We start from the raw sequence: 22,603 nt of genomic DNA, 5'->3' as shown, positions 1-22,603 counted from the left end.
AAGCAGGCGACCGTGCGAACTGTGTCTTCTGAAATGAATGCCACAGTGATGGTATACAAAATAATGGCGACCAGCTTAGGCTGTTTAAATTACTATGCCTAGAGTCAAATACTTGGCTAAGCCAACGTGACCTATTACCCCTCCAAAACGTCCCAAGCAGAATGTTTGCCTAAAACAGCAATCCAATAAACAAGAATATGGTACATGCATGGGGTTGGACTGATGCCACAAAGCACCGAAAATGTGGAGCCAGCTCTCAGTGAGGTTTCATGCCTTGTTCTTGACTGGTATGCGAGAAGTCAACCAGCACTTTTCTATTTTTCTGCAGAAGAACTTGCACGACTCCGCAGTTATGTCGATGTTACGCTGATGTGAATGAGCATGGCCTTTGAAAAGGGGCAATGAAACATGCAACCAAGCTCACTGTGTAAAACTTTCTGGTGCACTGAAATCTTTAAATATCTTTATACTCTGTAAGTTACATTGTCCACTATAGAAAGTTCACGTTACTGCATGTTATCCCTTCCTTTATATCCACCAATCTCCTTGCTGTCTTATATTTGACTCCACAGCCAATTTCGTCTATTTCCCCCATTGTCTCTAAAAACAATCTGTTTGGCCAAGCAGATCTCTTTTATCTGCATCCACATTTATCACTGAACCAATACCCTGACATCTAATGGAATATGCTCAACGAATTCTTCACCATTATCACATGCCATGAGCAAGTCCTCTTCATCAGAAAATTTCCCCCAATAACTGACTATACATGTTTTCAGACATATTGATCCGTCTTCAAACACTAGGCCACTATGCCCTGAATTGTAAAACTTGTACCTTTCAATTTTTTTAATGTTAAATGTTGTTCCTTATCTGGCTTCCTGTAAGCACCTCCGTCAGCAACAGTTATCACATTCCACTCTTTTTCTCTTTTCAGTTCTCTCTTGGGTTGCACTCTGCAAACAAACCTTTCTTGCTGGTTCTGTTAGTAGCCTCCGACATTTGTTGTTGTGCTGGCTCCTGTCCAAGACTTTTATATCTCTTGAACTGCTGGTTTTTGTTCAGTGCATGATTTTTGTTTTCTCGATAATTTTAGTTTTTCATTGGATTTTTCTTTCCCTTTGCTGGCTGACCAAGCAAGTCACTAGATAGCATTATGCTTTGTGTATCTAAGCTTGTCACCTGTGTGCTCAGTTAATCAGTTGATAGCACATCAGTCTTGTCTATATATCTCCTGCCTGGTTGTCTGCCCTCTTTTGCCAGATTGAGCGGATGCTCTTCACTCAAGTGAGGTAGCGCGCTCAACGCTGTCAACATGAAGCGAAAATGGCGTCTTGAAATGATTGATTGAGAATACAATCCCAAGATTCCTGCATTACACCAAGATGTGGTCCCTTCACCTTCACCTTCTTTATGAAGCATTCAGGGCTGGGATAATGTAGTGATTCAATTGATATGCCATTCCCTTTTGCATACTGTCAGTGGTCTGAGTGGCATTCTACCCATGTTATCGCTGGGATTGGCCGGTTGACGATAAGAGGAGTAGAATCAAATGAAAAGAATCTGTACATTATAAGAAACCTGTCCTCCTTTTCAAATTATGCACCAGCTTCAGTGGCAATTTTCTCAGTGACTAAGCTATCTCTTCGTGCACAAAATCTCAATTAGCGATCAAATTAAAGAATTCCACATAATTAAATGGCAACCTACACAGAACTCCATGTAATCTCTTATGAATATATAAATATACATAGAAGTTGCCGTAAGCTGTTACAGAGTGGCAGACTGCTGAACATTTTCCGAGTTTTCTTGGCTCTTGTGCTTCGTAGGTTTGCTAGTGCATGCGGAGGCGTATTTACTAGATCTATCATTATCGCATGTACTTTTCTGACTATTTCTGTATGTTTTTGAATTTGATAGTTACTCTGTGCATTCATATTAATTTTCATACTGGCCTCATAGCACTGTACACTACACTTCGAGGCAGAACTTATGGACCTCTTTTTGCAGTTGAAATTGCTTGAAAACAAGCACTCAACGTGTTCGCAGAGCTTGTTCTCAAGGACTTTCAACTGCAATAAAGTGCAACAGATGAACCTATCAATAAGTCAATGCAACCCAAGGCAGCAAGAGCATAGTCATCACACTTTCAATAAACCAAGGTACAATACAAGAAAACAAAAATCGCCATTCACCTGAAAGTAGCACAATGCTACAAAGGAAACCAATGTAGGCTTTTCGGAAAGTAAGCGTTGCAGTTAAAAAAAAAAAATCAACCTGGACCAGAGACATCGAACCAATGGACTAATGCCGTACATGACGAGAGTCAATCTATCACATGAGCTAACCAGGAGGCTACCAGATTGCAGGGTAAGGCTGAAATAATTGACAACTCGAAGCAATGGGACACACAACACTGCAATTCAGTTCTGTTCTACAGTTTTACAAGGTGAAAGAAAGTTCACAAAAGGAAAATTTTGTTATTCACCTGACTTTAGCACGAATTCACAAAGGAAAGAACTGATTTGCCATATTCAGTGTCCCTGTGCTTTCAGTTGTCAACCAATTTGGCCTTGTCCTGCAATCTTCTAGACTCCGGGTACGTTCAGGTGGCACAGCGAGTGGCTCTGAAAGGTGATGGTCCCAGGTGCAAATCCCGGACCAGGGTAAGCATTTCTTCAACTGCGACACTTTCTTCAGAAGAAACCCACATGGGTTTCATTTATAGCTTCGAGCTATAGTCAGGTGAATAAAAAGTTCTTTTTTTATGAACATTCCTCAACTTCGTAATATTTTACAGAACTGATTTGCTATATACAATTTATGTATGTCGCCACCTTGGAAAGTGCATTAAAAAAACGTAGTTTGTTTTTCATATCTCAAGATTTCCAGTTTATTCAAGAATATTTAGCAAAAGGAATTATGTTTCCATTTTGACTCGTTAAAAGTTGCCGTCATTTTTTCCAACCTTCGCATATGCATTTGAAAACGAAAGCCAATAGCATCAGATTCCGGAAAGTGTGCAACATCAAAAATATTGCTATGCACAGGTATTACTTTACTAAATTTGGGTTTACGAGATCAAAGGCACTTATAAGAATGCATGTTTTGTGCTCATTAACCTTTTTCAATTAGTTTAAAATTTTACTAGAGAGCTGCATGACACCTCCTCTTCTGATATGTTTACATCGAGCATGCTTCATTTTGCCAGTAGTTTGTCGTTGGATCTCAGACTTGTCATTTAGCATGTTAAAGACAAAATTTGTCATGCTTAAGACAAACTTGCAGTGTTTCTTGACTCATGGCAAAGTTTTACACGAAAGTAATGTGTCCACGAAAGTTTTTAGGGAACCAGCAATACAAGGGAAGGCAGACACAAAATGCAGGTGAAAAATAAATGAGTGCTGCAGCTTGCGCAAAATGAGAGCGCGGATAAATGAGAGCGCGGATGTTAGGCATATCAAATCTTGCATCAGTAGCTGAACATTGGTTTCAAAGCTTCACCTTTGTTTTTCTCACAACTTGATTTTCGACAGTGTCTTACGTGAACACTTATAACAACTTTCCCCCCTTTCTGTATAAACTTTTGCATGCTGCTTTTTTTTATGTACTAAAGCAGTATACTAGCTTGAGACATGCTGTAAGACATATAATAATATGGGTAATTGTTGGCAAAAAATTCACAGTAAGCTTAATTAAAATTTTTTTTTTAGTTATCTTAGCCCACACTTCGGTCAAAAGATATAGTATGGATGGTGATTCACTGTACAGCGCAATGATATCATTACATACCTGTCAAATCGTTATTGCTTTCTGCCTTTCAGTTTCTAGTTGTCACTGCTTGCATGACACCCAGATTGTGGCAAATTTTTATTGATCAGAATACATATTTTTGCTGTTTCAATAGTTCAACCACCTCAAAATGCCTACTGAATGAATACCAACTCCTATATTCAGAAGTGTGCCTTAGCTTGAAGCCTATGCTTGACTTGGTCAAGTGGTTACCCAACGTGAATGGAGGCAATGAGCATCTTGGGGTGCCATAACATAATGCTATTCCCAACTTTTCTATTCCAATTTTGCAATCAACAGTCCACAATTGGGCAAAAAATGTTCGGGGCACCCCCCCTTCGCCTGTCTGTTGCATGCTGTTTTGAAAACCGTAATAGCTCCCTATCTGATATGATGTATACACGCTGATTATGTGTGATTACATTGAACAAAAGAAAAATAATTATTTCTGATTCGACGCCCTTTCACCATTAGCCCTCTGCTATTGGTCAAGAAGATCTCTGACTGCGACCACTTTGTCAGGCGATGTCACAAAACCATGAAAACTGGCCACATCAACGTACACGTTAAAGATACATTATTATGCCAAACATTTATTATGCCATATATTATTATTATAAACATATTATGCCAAATTTTTTTTTTCTGAACAGTCTTCCCCATTCCAAAAGGAATAGTAGGTGACTGCCCACCGATTTCTAACACCCGTGTCACACGGGCATTTGGAAGGCCTTCCAACCGATAGTCAACTGACTGAGAGGTCAAGTTTAGGCTGCTACACAGGCGGTCTAGAGGTCTGCCGAGTCAATAGTCTATCAAGTCAGCGGAGCAGCTTACAACTTTATCGAAATCTCGATGGCCTTTGAGCGACGGAAACAGCATGAACATGCCCTCTTGTTCACAGTGTGCTCATACTCATGATTAGAAAGAACAAATCAAACCAAAATGCTCTAAAGTTACTATGTGAGTGTTATTAATTATTCAATAAAGTATTTTTGCCACTTGATATGTGCGAACTGCACATACTCTCGATAACAGCGACGTAAACGTTGCCGCAGTTTTGTTAGTGAACAACTTAAAAAATAAACATATGTATGGCAATGTATAAATTTTATTTAAATGTATAAACAAACATAAAAGAAATTATAGTGATTTTAAGTGGTTCTAATGTTGTTTCACTTTTCGTGATTGAAAACTAAAATAAAGATCTGCAGCGCCACACAATGTGGTGAGAAACGCTGGAACCACTCAACGGCCTTCCAAAAGTGCCGCATAGCAGCGCGACAACTCTTTTGAGTCAATAGAGTTGCGGCGTTTCGAAGGCTGTCGACTGGAAGGCCTTCCAAGTGTGCCCGTGTGATACAGGTATAAGGCACTGGCTACTCGCACCTGCCGGAGAGCATGGATTTATTTGCAGATAATAAATCATTGACTGGCAGTATAACGTTATCGAGCCTTTCCAGCATGTATACGACATCGCTCTGCCAACTCTTCTTTGATGAGGATACATTTTAGTGGCATCCCTAACTTTCCGTTGCATGCAGCCGCAATTTTTGACCAGACACAGAAAGCTAAGCAAAGATGGGCGGGCCGATCGCCAATGACGGCACCACCCTCCTCATCCGGTTATCTACTTTCACTGTGATGGCTGGGTCCCTACGAAACTCTTTCCCTTTGAGCGTGCTCCTCGCCTCTTGTCAGCCAATCAGATAACAATAACTGCTCAATGTAGGCAATGATATTTGCTTTGAAAGCAAGAAAAGTGACCTCCTATAAACGAGAAGCACATTTGATTGCTCTTTCCAAGCAATGCTGCGAGTTACCACCTGATGCCTGCGTCGGTGATTATGTAAATTTGATATCAGGTAATTGGAATAAAAGCAGATTGGAATACTTTTACATAAGGGCCCTTGGGCACGTTAACAGCAGGCATTATATTAGCCAAGTCAAGCATGGGCTTCAAGTTATAGAACGTTTTTATCATGGTGGTAACATTGCAACATTTAGACTCATTCTTAAGTTTTTCTAAAAGATGGTGCTTTGACACAAGGAAATGGATTAATGCAGTTACGAATACTTTCATAAAAATGCCAACTGGGAGGATAAAAGTGCCAACCTAGCCTGACTTGGAAGTTTTGCTTTTCATGTCAATCAAACAACAAGAGAAATGGGCAATGTCAGGTTTCAAGCGGAGTTGTCACACACACTGACCTTTGGTGACCTCAAGGGAAGTGCTGCCTTTTGTGAAGTTCAGGTATATCTTCTTTACGAGTTCCATGTTGTTGAGCAGCGAGTTGAACGCCATGAAGTACGGAAACGTCACTTGGTGGCCCCCCGAGGCAGAGCCTGCTACCTACGAGCAAGGCACAGTATCGTCCTTTTTCAAGTTAAAAACTAATTGGTATTTAGGCTTGGTGAAATAGTAAACAGGGCATACCTTGTCTGAACAACAATTTTCACACCAATTATGCTATTACTTGACAGGTAACTGCAGATATATAGTATGCGATCACTCAACAGGCACACTGTACAGAGAGGTGTGTTTTTCTATTAAAATCGTAGAAAAAGAACTGTTGCTCTTGTTGCTCCAATTTCACAGGAAGACCGTGTTTTATGGTCCGAATTGTTCAATGTATCACTTAGCAGCAATACTTGCCAGGTTTGTAAAAGAAAAAAAAAATAATTCGAATTTACCTTCGTCTAGAGTGTCCACATTGCATGTCGAAGTGATTAATGGAAACTCATCTCCAAAGTCTTGCTTTGCTGTACTGAAAATTCTGGAAGTCACACAGCCACCATGTTTTAAACATCACTGACTACTAGAGGCGCTGACAAAGACAAATATGCAGTTTTTTCTTGACAAACAACGCAAGTAACAGCGCGAAGTGTTAAATTGAACGATTCGAGCCATAAAATGCAACCTTGCTGCAAATATTGAGAAAAAACAAAGCAGTGGTAACCGTGAAATTTCTTTCTCCAGTTTTATTGGAGATGTGCACGGCCCCGTATATTCTGGAAATTCATAGGGTGCTCTGAAATCTCTGCTGGATTTTTGAAGAGAGGCACAAATTATGACATACACAGATGAAGTAGACAAGATGAAAACCCTCTTCTAATAGCCATGTGTCAGCAACTAGCTCTATGCTGGCTATCCAAACTGAATGGTCTCCACAAAATGTGAATATGATCCTGATCTAGGTATGTTACACGTACTCTCTGAATATTGTAAAACTTAACGCGGAGTAGAGAAAGAGCTCAAGAATTAGAATAAGCCGTCTGCTCTATAAAATTCTTTCACGCTAGCCTTATTGATGTAGCGATGCAAAGATAATGGCCCACTTGACAACTTATGGTTTTCAAAGCAAGCAAACATGCAAAGGAGAGAGAAAGCAACCGTTGTAATTGTTACTGGCTGCCATCTGTACCACATAATTTACTTCTTTTTTGGTTGAAGCTGCAGAGCATAAACCACCTGCCAAGGTTTCTTGTAAATAAATCGATGCATTTTGCAGACAAGAGATTTCTAGCCACCAGTCTCTGTGCAATTACATCTTGCACTGAACGGATAGAATCGACGGCATATACAGGCACTGGCAAAGAGAACTGTGGACTGCTGCTGCAGTTACAGTTTGTTCGACTTACTGACAAACAGTATAACAAGGCGGAATCCTGAAAAGCAAAATTCAGACCACACTTGACACAAGCCGCAAAGCGTACGCCTCAAAGTTTCGCTTCACAAGCGAGCTGCAGTCTGGTCCCAGAGAGAGGGTACGATAAGGAAACGGGATAACTCACGGCAACCAAGTTTTTCTTGACGTCCTCGCTGAGCAAGTGCGACTTGACCGAAACCATGATGTCGTTGAAGTCCATGGCAGCAATGGCACCGCTGCGCTTCTTGTCGTACTGCTTGAACGCTTGGACGGCATGCTCTTCATGGAAGTCCTACGCATAAGCAGCTGGTCAGCAATGTTCGAGCGTGGCAGCAAAGCAGTGAGACAGGAAACGAGCCAAACGGAAAATAATATAAATGCTCATCACCAGGTGGGGGCTCAAGTTCGCATGCACACTCACGTGCAAAAGCTGGGAAAACTCTGCATAGTTAACCGTCCTTGCATGGTCTGCCCCGAAGTGTAGAGTCATAAAGTCGCTCTTGAAGTCAAATGGAATCTTTTCATACAGTGTCGTCTTCTTGATGATGTCCTCAAACTCATCTGAAATCAAGGAAAAGGAATAATGATGCCCTCATGTAAAAATACCATCAATTAGACAAGTGAGATGATGCATCCCCTTGCTAATCTTTTTACGAAGCACTAGGTGCTGTCGTCAGTCATTCCCTTACCATGTGTAATTGAACCAGATCCATTGGTGTCAAACAACTGAAAGGCTGCCTTGTACAGCGCGTCCGGCTGACACAGGACACCTTCAAAAGCTTGAAACTCCATGAATGAAATAAGCCTGATACGAAAGAAACAAAGGAATCACGCACGGGAGAGGTCAATGATAATGACAAGTACCACTGCAGTCGGACACGGTAAATGAACCCAAATAAAGCAAATTATTCTCGATATTGAACATGCGACACTTACTGATTGACACTCATGCAACTTAACTTTCCTATAATGAACTAGACATCAGATATATTGAACTCTGACTGTCCGCTGCCAGCGTCGGGAAAGTACTTGCAAGCTGTGAATGTGGCAGCATGCAGGGAAGTCAATTTTTGTCCTTTTTGTCATGCACAGGCAACAAGTACTGTCTACTATGCATAGTTTTGTTTTTAATCAGTGGATTCTTTCCTAGATTACCTTCTACACTGGAGGTAAAAGATCCATCTATAATGAATACATCACAAAGGTCAGTTTAAGTTTGTCAAGGACTAGTTTAAATATGTCGAATTACCCAACATGTTGAACTATTTTTAGCGCATAAATCTGTTCGTTACAACTTGTCTCGACTGTACTAGTACTTTAGTGTGCTTCTTTTAATCTATGCAAACTGAAAGGCATTCTTTTCAAATGATAACGTTTAGTAAACTGGTTTGATGCAGCGTTACTCACCCATCTTTGGAAGTGTCCAGAATGCTCCCAAGCATGTTGACTGCTTGTTGGTTGTACTTGGGGCCTTCATACAGGCCAAGAAAGCCTCGTACAAAGTCATTTGGTGTCATGTAATTGTTGCCATCTTTCTCAACACTGGCATACTGCAAGGCATAAGTGTATGTGAGTCGGCCACTAATGCCGTCATAACACATACCATCAGTCGATTTCATATTCACTATAGGACATGGGCCTGTCCAAGTGATGAACTTCAATTACCCCTGTCTTGTGCCAGCTGACCTCATCCTATGCTTGCACCACCAAATTGTGTTCTCTTTGTGACCCCATTTCCAATCTCTTGGCTCCAATTCTGGTTACCCTAATAGACCGCCGGTTAAGTGCTCTACACATTACGCAACTCACCTAACAACACATAGCTCTTAATCTCAACTAGAACATCAGCTACACCCATCTGCTCTCTAATACACACTGCCCTTTTCCTGAAGCGAACTTTTACCAGTGCGAAGAAAACACGAGGAACAGGAAGAAACACAGACAGCGCTCGTCAGTGTTTCTTTGTGTTCCTCGTCCTTCGTCTAGTTTTCTTTGTGCTCGTAAACGTTTGCTTCAAGATTATGAACCAACTAATTCACACCAGAGTCCTGCTACGCCCTTTCCCTTGTCTCAACATTACATTTACCCAATTTCCATTCCATTATTTGATGCTCGGTTCCTGCTCAAATCTCCTTATTATGCAAGAATCAGCACAGTAGGTCATGTACTTCTTTTGAAGGTTCATGCTAAGCTGCTCTTCGTGACTTGGGCATAAAAAAAGGAATTAAGAGATTTAACACCCTGAAACAAAAACACAGGTTGTCCTTCAAGATGCACCCAACACTCGGCACATGAGTGTTTTCTGCACTCTGCCTCCCATAACAATGTGGTTGTTGTGGCGGGTCATGACTTGATACCTGCCAAATGTGCTACAACCCATTTTTAATCATCTCAACATTTTTTAAATGTGATCTGGTTTCATAGACAACATGGAGAACTTGCTCAGAAAAAAAAAGGAAAAGAAAAGAAAGCAGGAAGAGGAGTTATTCTCACTTTATCAAAGACTTCACGAAGCCTGTCGCTGTCAGCTCGTCGAATGTACTGTTGACTTCCCTGCAATGCATCACAAACACAAAAACAATTACACACTGTACTAACTAGTAGTGCATTGAGATTGGGTGCAGGCAAGTTTATATGGTGGGCACTAGACAAAACGATTAAATTGCACACAAAATTAAGCATGCTTCTAGCCTAAAATTGGTGCACAAATTGCAGCACTGACGCACATCAGCCACGAAAAATACATGCAAAATAAATTAAAACAATTTAACTCACTGAAGCAACAGACTGCTGCCCAGAATGTATAAATTTATACGTGGCTACCACAAGATTTCAAGGACTGCAAAGCTCTTTTCATGTACAAGCCCCAATCTCAATGTACGAAAACTGCTCACAGGTTGCCTTGAAGACGCACTTTATTTTTTTTTAAATCAAGAGGTATTTATCAAATGTAATTACATTCCCATAAAGATCTGGCAAGGCAAGTTTGTTTCCAATGCTGTGGAATGGGCACATTTGCAAACAAGCAAAGACATGCTGGACCTATTTCTGACAGGTCAGTTCTTGAAATGACCTTGATATGATACAGAGGTACACATGACATATCAACACTGCACTGAAACGTTGAAGGGTTTAATGCGCAGATTTCTTTCGCGTGAATTAGGCAAGTACTTCGAAACACCGCAGATGACATTGACAAAATCGCATGTTTTCTAGACGCAAACAGCTGCACTCAAGAGTGCAGTTAGTTTCAATGGAAAAATTCACGACGCTCTTCTATAAATCACCCGCTCTTTAACTTTTAATGTCTGTGCTTACTATAAAGGTTTCATAAATTTAATGCGTGATTATCAGTTACATATATATTGTTTTTCTTTTTTTTGTGCGTCACACCTGCACACTCATGTAAACTTAAGTCATTTTTGTGGTTTTAAACGCACTCCTCACAAGTAATGGTCACGAAATTAACAAATGCTACGACACATGCAATGTTCAAAACGAGTGCACACATAATTATTCACTATATGTTCAGAATTGACAGCTGTTGGCACATTTATATTGCTAGTAGCTAAACTAAACGTCGGCGCTCTGAAAGCTTTGCTAACGAATTGAAACCCAGTAACTAACCGACCCGATCTATACGGCACATTGTCCCCGCCCTTTATTCTCGGCATAATAAACGAAAGCGCGGCACAGTTCATGGACATTTCACAACGTGCTCGCCGTGTAATTGTCATAAACATATGAATGAAACGTCAGTGAGGCAAGGTGAAGATAAGACGAGCTCGCGAATAGCGATAGCTCTGAGCAAGCCATGTGAAGCGGTAATAAAATATTGACGCTCGCTGAAGCACGACCGTCCTTTCTATAACGGTCGCTCTCTCGGCATTACTCCGGGATGTCGGGAAAAAGGAGGAGTGAAATAAGAGCTCTGTCGCTGTCGCGAGACGGAGAGTGCTTACACGTTTGGGGGATTACTAGTCCGCGAGTTAGTTATGCACACAGATGAGCTAAAACAACTACACAGAATGCAAACGAAGTGATGAGTACCAACGAAACAAAAGAAATCAACAACAGTTTCACCGGCACCGGGCTTCATATCATACCTCGCATGATGCACGGCTGAGGAGCAAGCGCAAGAGACCGTAATCTTCCATACCGGCCTAGATACAGAAAAATGCAGGATAAAACAAAAAGAATGCAACAGAAAACAGGCATAACTGTACAGCAAGAACTAAGGAAACTGTAACGTAGGCGGTTCCGCTATCCTCACGAGCTAAACATCCTAACTTATGCCGTACCTTTTCTTCCAGCAAGGTCACTTCTGCATTCTCAGTGGCCATGATGTGAAAAGGGAAGCAGCAGTCTGCATTCCTCGCTCCCATTGGTCAAATCTTTGGCCAGACGCGATTGGTCCCAGTTTTAGTTGTGAAGCGTGGCGTCATTTCCGGATGCGCTAAACGTGACTCGGCGGGAAAACAAGCAATGAAAATGGCGGGTGAGTGCTGGTTGTGCCGTGCTGGCGGTGCGAACGTACCGTCGGATCGCTTCATATTGAACTAATCGCATATTGGCATGTACCGGCAGACGCGGAATTGTGAATATTGCCTGAAACCTATCTGTCTGTTGTTCTAACTGTGAATATATCGAAGGCGTTGACCTTTACGGGAAGCGCTATAGTAGACGAGCTCCCAGGAGAGCAGAAGCTACGTTGTTTACCTCGAAATATTTAAATCGGGCGACCGAGCCTTCGTCACTCCGTGAGCAGCACTTATCGAATCGCCTGCAACATGAGGTCCCTGGCATTTACAGCGACTAATATTTGAGGCTTATAGAAACAACTGGCCATATTATTTCGGTGCCACATTTTTTTTTCTTGCGGCTTCGCCAGCTGCGGCGTAGCCGGGGCGATCTATATTTTCCGTTGTTATGCTGAACATTTGTGATTATTATTCCTTCTAGGTGTCTCATTATCGAAAGAGGCACTGGAGGCCTACGTCGTCTCTGCGAATGATGTTGTGCACTTCAAGTTGGGTAAGAAGCTAGCGCTTCTTGGCGCACATTTTTGCTGATCGCTGGGTTCATCTGTTCCAGTTATGACGACGGATGACATCGAAGATGATGACATTGCTTTTAATCCGGAGATGTCTCATCAAATCTTCGGCGAGGGGTAAGAAACCAAGATTTTCGCACGTACCTCGCATTTGGCTGTCCTGCGTCGGTGTACTGTCAGGTGGGAAAGCCTGGGCTGGCGCTGGCATACGTGTTTGTCTGCGGGCACATTTCGCCCGGCGTGACGCCTGCGCGTGTGGCACATTGTGTACAAAAGCCGTTGCCGGGCTGTTGATCGACGCAGGAAGCACTTGCTAGCAAGTTTCACACGTCCTTAGAAAAAAAAAAAGAAAGGAAAGCTGCGAGTTTCAAAGATACAAATCGCGCATTACCCAGTCTTCTGCAGCGGTTACAGCGCTACATGCTGAGATTCTTACGTTACATAGCATAACATCACTTACCGCTGTCAAGTGTCTTACGTATTTTGCGGAAAACTGGGGGCTTCTTATTTCACCACATGTTCTAGCTGCAACAACTGGTTGTAATGATTGGATTTTCGTCTTCTGTAAGTGCTTCGAGATGAAATGGAATATCCATTGCTTAATAATAAGGCATTGACGCTGCGTTTTTCTTTGTAAGCTTCGCAGCTGAAATCTTGATTGATATACAAGCAGTTTGAATGTCAGCTGACTGTCCTGTGCACTGTTGCTTTAGCGTTTGGTTGTTAGATCCTCGGCTTCTCGTGAATGCGTATTTCCTTGAAAAAGTGGAGGCCCACAGACAAATCGATGGTCATCTGAGTAATATGTACCATATAGGCGGTCACTGAAGGCTAGTAGTGCAAATTTGAACTTGTCTGCTATGCTTTTCAGTGCAATAGCCTATTGTAATCTTTAATGAGCAAATATAAAGAATGACAGCACTGCTGACGATTTCATTGATTTGTAAACATCAGTGATTCATTCAGGAATTGCGCCAGTAATTGAGTCGGCAGGAACATGGTGGGGATCTGGAAAATGCATGGGAGAGAAAGCAGTAGAAATTGTTAGATATTACATACGGTGTCTGGTGTGCAAGTGAGTTATATTTGGCTCTCATATTGATGACAGCGTTATCTTGCATCTGATATGGATAATTTACGATGTTCAAAAAGCGACACAGGGCCTCCTTCAGTGTACATTAGTTGTGAACTCAATATCAATCACCACAGACCCTTATCGTCATCAGCCTATTTATCTTGAACTGGGGAACAGTGCGAAAGATGAGGATGCAGCGCCTCTTCTTCGTCCTCGTCTTTCGCACTGTTCCCTAGTTCAAGATGTTCAATCAACTAGCCAACACATTCACTTTATTAGCCTATTTATGTCCACTAGGATGAAGGCCTCTACCAGTGATCTCCACATACTCCTGTATTGCGCCAGCTGACCCCATCTTATTCCTGCAAATTTCATCACACCACTTAGCTCTTTGCCATCCTCGACTGCACTTCCCTTCTCTTCACACGCATTCTGTAACTCTCCTCGACCACTGATTATCCTCCCCGCACATTACATAGCCTGCCAAAATCCAATTCTTCCTAATGGCAAGTAGAATATCAGCTACGCCGTTTTTTTCTGTAATCCACGCCGTTGTCTTCCTGTCTTAGTTTCTTAAGGGTACACCTAAACCTTTTTCGTTCCATTGTTCATTGCAGTATCCTTAACCTCTTCTCAAGCTTCTTTGTTAACCTCAGCCATTAGTTGGGCAAATGTGAATTGGGAAAAGAGCCTCGTGCAATTAACAGACCATTACACTAATTCACATTTGCCCATCTAATCGTGTGCAGGCTGATTGCAAAAATTAAGACACTGCCATTAGCTTGGCAAACTGCCTCACAGGAATGCTAGTTACCAGCAAGGTCCATTGTGATGTCCATTAACAGGAGGCTGATGGTGTTTAAGCAGTCCATCACCACCTCTTCATTTCCCAGTGTTGAATCAGTATTCATGTTACATTGTCACATCAAATTTGAGCTCTGAAATGTTGAGTGCAGAGAACCAAATGTAAAAGCTGGTAGATGACTGCACATCCTCATTGTGATTTGGGTCTCCTGTTGTTTCACCATATTGCTTTAATTTGGTGCTGGCTGTCATCATGCAGTCATTCTTCATTACAGGAACCAACAGGTTACATACAAATTGCTCGCACATTCATTAACACTTGCTTTTTGTGATATTCTGTTACTGGAGTGTGACAGTTAAAAGACGCTTCGCTAGTTGGAAATGTACACTCTGTTCAAGGAGCTAACTGTGAGAAAAACAAATTTTATTATATTCTGCAATTTTACATGGCAAAAGCATGATATGATAATGTGCTACACTGTAGTGGAGGATCCAGGGTTAATTTTGACCACTTGACCCTCACTGGGTCACATAACAAATTTTGGTTATGTACAGGAAGTTTATGTGCCCTCTTAGGAGAGTTCTACTGCAAAAATTTTTCACATTGGTTAATAAATAACTGAGATACAAATATTTCAGTGCCGTAAACCCATGATTTCAGCAGGCGAGTGTCGCCACCAACAAGGACACTCTCTCCACTTGCCCCGTCTAGGCTCCGCAAGAGAAATTTTTTCCCTGCGTTCAGAGCTGGAAGATTGCATGATGCATATGTCATGGGCGCCACCTTCATTCTTTTTCCCTTGCATTTTTGTTGCGCGGCGCACTTTTGCTGACAGTGTCGCATGCGAGCTGTTGCGTTTGTCTTGTTTTGCGCAGCACATGATTTCGCGTGCTGTGCACAAGAACATCCAACTAGCAGTATAAATCGGTGCTACGTGAACACTGAGGTAGACACAAGCGGCTCACAGAGCATGATCGTGCGCTGCAACAAGGTAGAAAATTATGTCTGAACAAGCAGACGAAACAGAAGTACATCTCTCTTGCTGCTGTGTGAAGTAAAACAATAACACGCAGACGTTCGGTTTGTGTTTTATTATTTCTCTAAACGTTAATTCTTCTATTGAAGCAACACATTACACAAATAACAGATGTTGCCTTGAATAATTCTCGAAGTGTCGTGGGTCACTGTGGGCGACGTCACGGCATATAAATGTATGTAGGCGCACTTGTGCATATACGTCATCCCTCCGTCTTGGAGCGTGGCACCCGTGAGAAGAATGGCAAACAGTATTTAGTTTGAAATTTCAGCTCTTTCCGTGGTACGTAGTGATGTAATTCTTAGCAGACATAATTGTGAGCGCACATTGTATGCACTGCACCTGTCAGCTCAAAATGGCCATACCTAGTGAGGGGTCCTCTAATGTCGAACTAAATCAAAGTACACAATCCTTCTTGCATTTAGCCCCAGCCAATATGCAGCCACCGAAGCCCATGTGACTAGCTACCACTGCAGACCAGTTTGTCATTTAAGTTAACTTCTGTTATTGAAGTCGAGGTTTTGGCGGAAGCCCGTCTGGTCGGGAGGCATCATGAAGAAGGGTTAAAAAGAAGGACACCGACCACTGAAAGAATACAAGAGAAGACGTTTCGGCTCCCCTGAAGAGAGCCTTGTTCACAATCTTGTGAAAAAGGCTCCCGTCAGGGGAGCCGAAACGTCTTTTCTTGTATTTCAGGGGTCAGTGTACTTCTGTTGTTGTGCAAAGAAACTTTGGTTACTATTATGTAATGTTTATCTTCACCACATTGTGCATGATGGTCACAGTTCACACTAAAGCTATTGTAATGGTGGCATGACAAATCGACTGCATGCAGACACCTGATGTAACAGTCGCCTATACAAATAGCAACACGAAAATTTATATTCTAGTTGCACTCAACACAACTGAAAAAAAAAGACACAACAAACAATTACCAAATGCTGGTGGCACTTGGGTAATAAAAATAAAAGAACATCCTATGGCAAAGTGTAATTGGCAACAGTACTACCTTTGAAAAAAGAAGTAGATAAAGAAAAAAATTCATTAAAAAATGTGCCTTAAAGAATTGAGAAGACCCAGCCATAAAAAACAATGAATAGAAAATGCAGAATGAGAAACTGGCAAGAAGAGCAAGAACACTAGCACAGCTTAAGAAATAAGCCGCTATCGGTTTAATTTTGCTCACGTGCCTGTTTTATTTCTCCCCCTTCCTTTTTTTTTTTTTTTTGTCAGGGAAAGCATCTTTGGCTACCGGGACTTGCAGGTCAAGCTGTACTATGGCAGCTGCTCACTTACTCCATACCTTGGCATGTCCTACACGGAAAAAATTGATCTAAAGAAGAGTGACGGTCTCAAGGTATGCTGCTCCTATTTGCTCTGCACATTGTCTCGGAAACCTTTGATGTGATTATGCCAGCGGGAAGTTTATTCCTTCTCTGTGACCCACTGCGTTGGCTCAATGGTTGTGTCAATCTGCATGAGCAGGAGGTCGTTAATTGTAGACAGGGGTTTCGCTTGAGCCATCTTCGTACGTAAAGCTTAGGCTTGATTGCCAACTCCCTATGCCTTGTACAGCAGGGCTTCGTTGTTACCAATACAAGCAGAAACATGGCAACACACTGTTGAATAACCAGCACAACAATGTTTTTTGCTACCAGTGGATTCGCTTAGACGCAGACTAGGGATGGCCCAAACGTTTGCTGGGGTCGTTCGGTGAACAAAGGCAAGGCACAACAAAGGATAGAAATGAGATGTGTAACCTGGGGTCCTCTTTTCATCATGGCTCGAAGTCTTCTCTCCTCTGTTGTTCATCAGCTGCGCCGATTTCGACAGCCGTGCCTTGTTCTTTGCGCTGACTGCCCAATGGGCGCAGGGTGCTGCGGCCACTTGGTGGTCTATGTTTGCAACTGGTTTGCAAGAGGGTTGCGCCACCGTGAGAAAATTTGTCCTGCTCCTTGCACGGGAAGAGAGGAAGAAGGCGTCTACTCTCCTCGCTTCTGTGGCACGCATAGGAACACGGGAAAATGTGAACCTTCATAATGATTCCCACAGGGTTCAACTCCCAGATGCAGTATTCTTTAAAAAAGAGCTGTGTTGCTTCATGCCGCCACATTACAGTCTACAGGTGCCTTGCTCTGAAACATTAAAACATCAGGTTATCTTTATACAAAAAGAAGTACCATTTCTTATGGAACAATTTGTCGCAGTGCAGTCCACTTGTGACGATACCACATATAATGATGCATTGACTTAAGAGTATCAACCTATGAGGGAAAAAAGACATATAACAATATGTTATGACCGAATGTCGAATACAACATTAAAATCTTTCCCTTCTGGACGATGTTTTCCATGCAGACTGAGCTCACTATTTGACATTGCCAAGTTTCTCTTAAACGAACAATGCCAAGATGAGACAACAAGTTTGCCTATGCGAGTTCAGTTCGTGTCTGCTGCCATTACATTGCAGCACGTCCCGCCAATGCGCCTATTGTGAAAGCCACGGAGAGCATTGCAAGTTGGCGCAGCAACCCACTGCCGCAATGTTTCATCATACTGAAATTGTGTATAAACATACTTCGTTATATTGAGGTTCTAAATACATGGTGTTATGTGGACAAAAAGTTATATAACATTAAATACTTCGTTATATCGAGAACTTTCTTATATCGAGGTTTCACTGTATAATACGGGGGACGTTGAACAAAAAAATTTGAGGGTGTTACACAACTTCAAGGAACACTTGACACAAGAAATTGAATGAACTGGACCATTTTCATTTGTGAGTAACTACAGTAGAACCCCGTTGATACGTTTTTCAAACGACTGCGAAAAAACAACTTAACAGCCAGGAAAGCATAACAGTGAGGAAGGCTGCAAATCGCCGCAGCAACGTAAGAAATGGCTCTGAATGGCTGCTGGTACAGTTAATAGACGTCTTGGCACTTGTACTGTGAGCAGCGACTGCACACATGTAATTAAGGGACACCTACGACGTTCCGTGACAGTAGCCCCTTTCTACCTTTGGTATGCTTCACCAGATAACGTGGCTCTGTTGTGGTGAAGCTGACTAAAGGGAATTGGCGGTTATGCATGCTTGCCAGTCCCAAAATAAATGTAGCCCTGCACTCAGTTCCTGGTAGGTTTTAATTGATGCACACCACTTCGAATGCTTCATCATCTGCTCTGTGCACGTTTTCTCCTGATATGCTTGTGCAACCGCTCTGGCTTGTTGCAACATATTGTTCACTTGTTGCAGCGTATCGGTCACTTGTTGCAACACATAGATTTATCATCTGCAGCAATGTGTAAGGACAAATCTCCCTCTCCAAGGCTAAATGTATGTGACTGCTGCATTCAAACTCAACGTAAAATGTGGGAGCATTACAGAATGGTGACGTATCGAAGGGAGACATAATACATAGGGGTCAATGGGATTGAGGTCAGGACCATGAAAACACGACATAGCAGCCGGGAAAACACAACAGTGAGGAATGTATCAGCAGGGTTGCACTGCATTAAAGTGGGTTATGGAGAAACTTGTCGCCTGCCACAGTACCTCAGTGGCTGTGGCATTCTGCTGCTAAGCATAACGTTGCGGGTTCGATCCTCTGCTGCCGCGGGAACATTTAAATGGGGGCAGAATGCAATAACAGCCATGTACTTAGACTTAGGTGCGAGTTTAGAAAATACCATGTGGTCAAATTTAATCTTGAGCCCTACAGTACAGTGTGTCATAGCCCTGTTAGACACCATGAATAAATCAATCTACCTTGCCTGTCTCAAGTCCTTTGAAATTTCAGATGCATTTCTGTCGGTGGGAAAATCGACCATGCCCACTCATACAGCTTTTCTTGCTTTCAGGCTGATGATGTGCTCAAAACCGTCTTGGAGAAACTGCCTTCTGGTGTTCACACAAACATTGATGAGTTTGTGTCCATACTTCCTAAAGAAACCACATTCCGGCCATTTGGTGAATTACTTCACTCCTTCAAAATTGGAAAAGGTGTGTGTCTCATTGCGTTGTTCCCCATGGTTCCCATTGAATTTATTCTTGTATGAGGAGAATATACATCAAAGCATTTAACAGCATCATACACTTGAAAAACTTTGTTTACCAAAGCGGAGAAATGTATAACATTGCAACGCTATTACAACATTGTCTCGCGGGATTTGAAGTGTTCTCGTGAGTTTCTCGGTTGTTGTGATGTAATGTATAATAGCTAATAGCTATAATAGTATCAAAGTGTATAATAGCTGTGTCTTACCAGTCCTTACCTATGGTGCAGAAACCTGGAGGCTTACGAAAAGGGTTCTACTTAAATTGAGGATGACGCAACGAGCTATGGAAAGAAGAATGATGGGTGTAACATTAAGGTATAAGGAAAGAGCAGATTGGGTGAGGGAACAAACGCGAGTTAATGACATCTTATTTGAAATCAAGAAAAAGAAATGGGCATGGGCAGGACATGTAATGAGGAGGGAAGATAACCGATGGTAATTAAGGGTTACGGACTGGATTCCAAGGGAAGGGAAGCGTAGCAGGGGGCGGCAGAAAGTTAGGTGGGCGGATGAGATTAAGAAGTTTGCAGGGACGACATGGCCACAATTAGTACATGACCGCGATTGTTGGAGAAGTATGGGAGAGGCCTTTGCCCGCAGTGGGTGTAACCAGGCTGATAATGATGATGAATAATCTAGACACAAAGTATGATCAATTATCTGAGAAACTAGTTGCACTAAGGCATTCAAACCATTGATCTGTTGTTGCCATGTGCATCTGACTAGCTTAGAACATAAATGCTTTCACCTGTAAATTCTGTTTAATCTCGAAAATGATGAAAACTGATGTCTATGATAATGAATACGGAGTCGGAAGGGGATAATGCCCCTATCAGAATGCAGCTGCTGTGTGAAACATATTTTCTGCTAAGAAAAGCATACATGATCACTATCAACTATGACAACGATTGTTTAGTGCCAATTACGTCTCACAGCAAGTACCAACTAGGCCAAGAACAAGTTCCTCTTCCGGCTGGTCTTGTACGAACACATTGATCCCAATGCAATGCCATCCGTTCGTCTTTGCACTTACCTATGTTCATGAGAAAGGAATGTGCTGTTACATTAGTTGCATTAAGGCTGTGGCACCACTCCAGTGGCACACATTCTGCATTTTAGACATTGTTTGTGGATGCGCTGTGCTTTCTGTACTATGAAGATGTGATCTGTATTGCATTTGAAAGCTTACTTCCTCCGCATTTGAATGGCACGTAGTAGTATCGCCTAGCATGAAGGGTTGCTTGATGGTCATCAAAACATTAGGGGTAAAAAATGGCATTCTTGCTGTGATAGCCTGCGAACTTCAACGTTTAAAGCAAAAGTATTGAACATAACAAAATGCGGTTCGCTGTGCCTTTAGATGAAATGTAACAGAATACAGGTGAACCCACTTATAACAATACCGGTATTAACAATATATCGGTTATAACAATGACAAGCTGTTGCACCGTCATTTTTTGTATGTTTTTCATGCTGAAATAACCCATTTACTACAATGCCCCGATGCCGCATTATCGGTTATAACGATGAAGTCTGGCTGCTCGGTGTCCGAGCCGAAAAGTAGTGAAATGCGAAATCATTCAAAATAAAAAAGAAAACGATAAATTCAAGTTGCTGCACGATGGCCCGCTGCTTGAACGGCCGCCGCGCACTCATTTTCCAGCCTTCTCCGCGCGCCTCTCTCTCCCATTGCCCTTCCACCTTTCCGAACATGAATGGGCTGCGCCCACATCTCCACGCCGCGCCACCCTCCGAAATATGAATGGACCGTGCGACTGCGCTGCTTGCATCTTGCTCGCTGGCTCCTCATTCAGCGCAGCTCTGCAAACAGCCCTGTGTTTGTCTTTTGCGTTGAAATTGTTCCTTGCCATGTGTTATCTCAGCCTCTTTTGACTCGCCACCGAGACGGAAGATGACTGACCCGCCCGCTCATAATTGGCAATGCACGACGTTGCCGGTGAAAAGAAAGTGCATGGCTATATATTTGGAAACTAAGTACTAAGTGCTTCTAACCGATGATGCGATTGCCCCGAATGTGCTTGCATCGGATAGCGACGGCGGCAGCAATAATGCGGTAGAGCAGGCTACCTCAACGTGCTATGAACAATGCTATTGATAGCTTACATGATGGCGTTTTGTCAGAGCCATCGAAGTCGTCCTCCTATGAGCCGCTTACAAGCAATGCAGCTACTTCGGACTTGAGTTCCGCTGGCACATCACTGTCGTCTTCGAACTCGCTGGCGGAGCTCGCTGGAAGCTTTGCGCCAGTCTCGGATCACTTTCTCGCAGACTTCAAATTCCCTCCCTGCGGCTTGGTTTTCATGCTCCACTGCATATTCAACTGCACTGCATGCAGCTTGAATTTGACGTCATAACTTCGCTGGCTTTGCTTCACCTGCAATGTCACATTTAGTGAGGCTGCCTTGACACAAGCAAAGTGCGCAGCAACAACGGCAACGAGTGCAATCAAGGGTAGTTGCTGCGCATGGCAGAAGGTGACGTGCGGTGGAGCTTCATTTGATGTCCACTCGATACAGAGGGAGTGGCCACAGCATCCGACCCGATTTTGACTGTATATAAACGGTGCGTCTGTAAGATGCACCAACAAAAAATTCAGAAAAAAGAACCACGACTTATACACCAGAAAATACAGTAGCTTTTGAGTTGTGCCTCCAAACTTTTTCGTAGTCTTTCTTTTTGTTTTTTCTTTGATCATTATGAGCTGTTATTGTGTTTAGCGCCACGTCCATCCGCATCGAACCATTAGGAATCGTGACCAAACAAACAGAACCAGCAGTTTGTTGACAGCAGGCGAGAATATGCACGTGAGCTCGTGTCGACAAGACAGCCAGTGTTGGGGTACTACAACCAGCTGTCTTTCTCAGAGAAGCACAGAGACCTACCTAAACCTTTTTGGTGTATTATTCCCGGAACCATTCCTCTATTCCCCTTGCTACCCGCCCCTGCAGAAGGCGAAGGAGAAAACGCGGTGTTGAGAGAGGCACAGCAAATATACCGAAGTCAATTACATCTGGAACTGTGGGTTTCAAGGAGTGAATTTCTCAAACCACGGGCAATCGGAGACACCTGGCGGTGGAAGTACTGTTGTGTTCAAAATGGTTGCCATGGT

The 22,603-nt window shown here is 42.6% G+C and overlaps 2 protein-coding genes across 5 annotated transcripts in view; one reads left to right on the top strand and one right to left on the bottom strand.

Moving 5' to 3' along the window:
- The window catches only part of aralar1 (calcium-binding mitochondrial carrier protein aralar1), a 42,693-nt gene extending 30,851 nt beyond the window's left edge, over nt 1–11,842 (bottom strand). Inside the window, exons 1-8 of the mRNA XM_065453859.2 lie at nt 11,744–11,842; nt 11,549–11,605; nt 9,936–9,995; nt 8,850–8,992; nt 8,132–8,247; nt 7,864–8,003; nt 7,588–7,734; nt 6,004–6,145 (exon numbers count right to left, since the gene is read on the bottom strand). Coding sequence (XP_065309931.2) covers nt 6,004–6,145; nt 7,588–7,734; nt 7,864–8,003; nt 8,132–8,247; nt 8,850–8,992; nt 9,936–9,995; nt 11,549–11,605; nt 11,744–11,827 — 889 coding nt within the window. The 5' untranslated portion in view covers nt 11,828–11,842. The remainder of the gene's footprint in view (nt 1–6,003; nt 6,146–7,587; nt 7,735–7,863; nt 8,004–8,131; nt 8,248–8,849; nt 8,993–9,935; nt 9,996–11,548; nt 11,606–11,743) is intronic.
- Nucleotides 11,843–11,867: 25 nt separating this feature from the next.
- Hat1 (histone acetyltransferase 1) overlaps nt 11,868–22,603 on the top strand; it is a 30,737-nt gene continuing 20,001 nt past the window's right edge. For 2 of the 4 annotated variants that reach the window (XM_065453862.2, XM_065453861.2), the window contains exons 1-5: nt 12,003–12,039; nt 12,405–12,476; nt 12,537–12,612; nt 16,645–16,768; nt 19,276–19,417. In XM_065453862.2, coding sequence (XP_065309934.2) covers nt 12,018–12,039; nt 12,405–12,476; nt 12,537–12,612; nt 16,645–16,768; nt 19,276–19,417 — 436 coding nt within the window. In that variant the 5' untranslated portion in view covers nt 12,003–12,017. The other 2 variants (XM_065453865.2, XM_065453864.2) reach the window with 2 other exon arrangements.

This window comes from Dermacentor albipictus, chromosome 4 (assembly GCF_038994185.2).
Source record: "Dermacentor albipictus isolate Rhodes 1998 colony chromosome 4, USDA_Dalb.pri_finalv2, whole genome shotgun sequence".
In the NCBI taxonomy this organism is placed as follows: Eukaryota; Metazoa; Arthropoda; class Arachnida; order Ixodida; family Ixodidae; genus Dermacentor; species Dermacentor albipictus.
The sequence above is the reverse complement of the archived record's forward strand: the minus strand, read 5'-3'. Positions and strand labels throughout refer to the sequence as shown.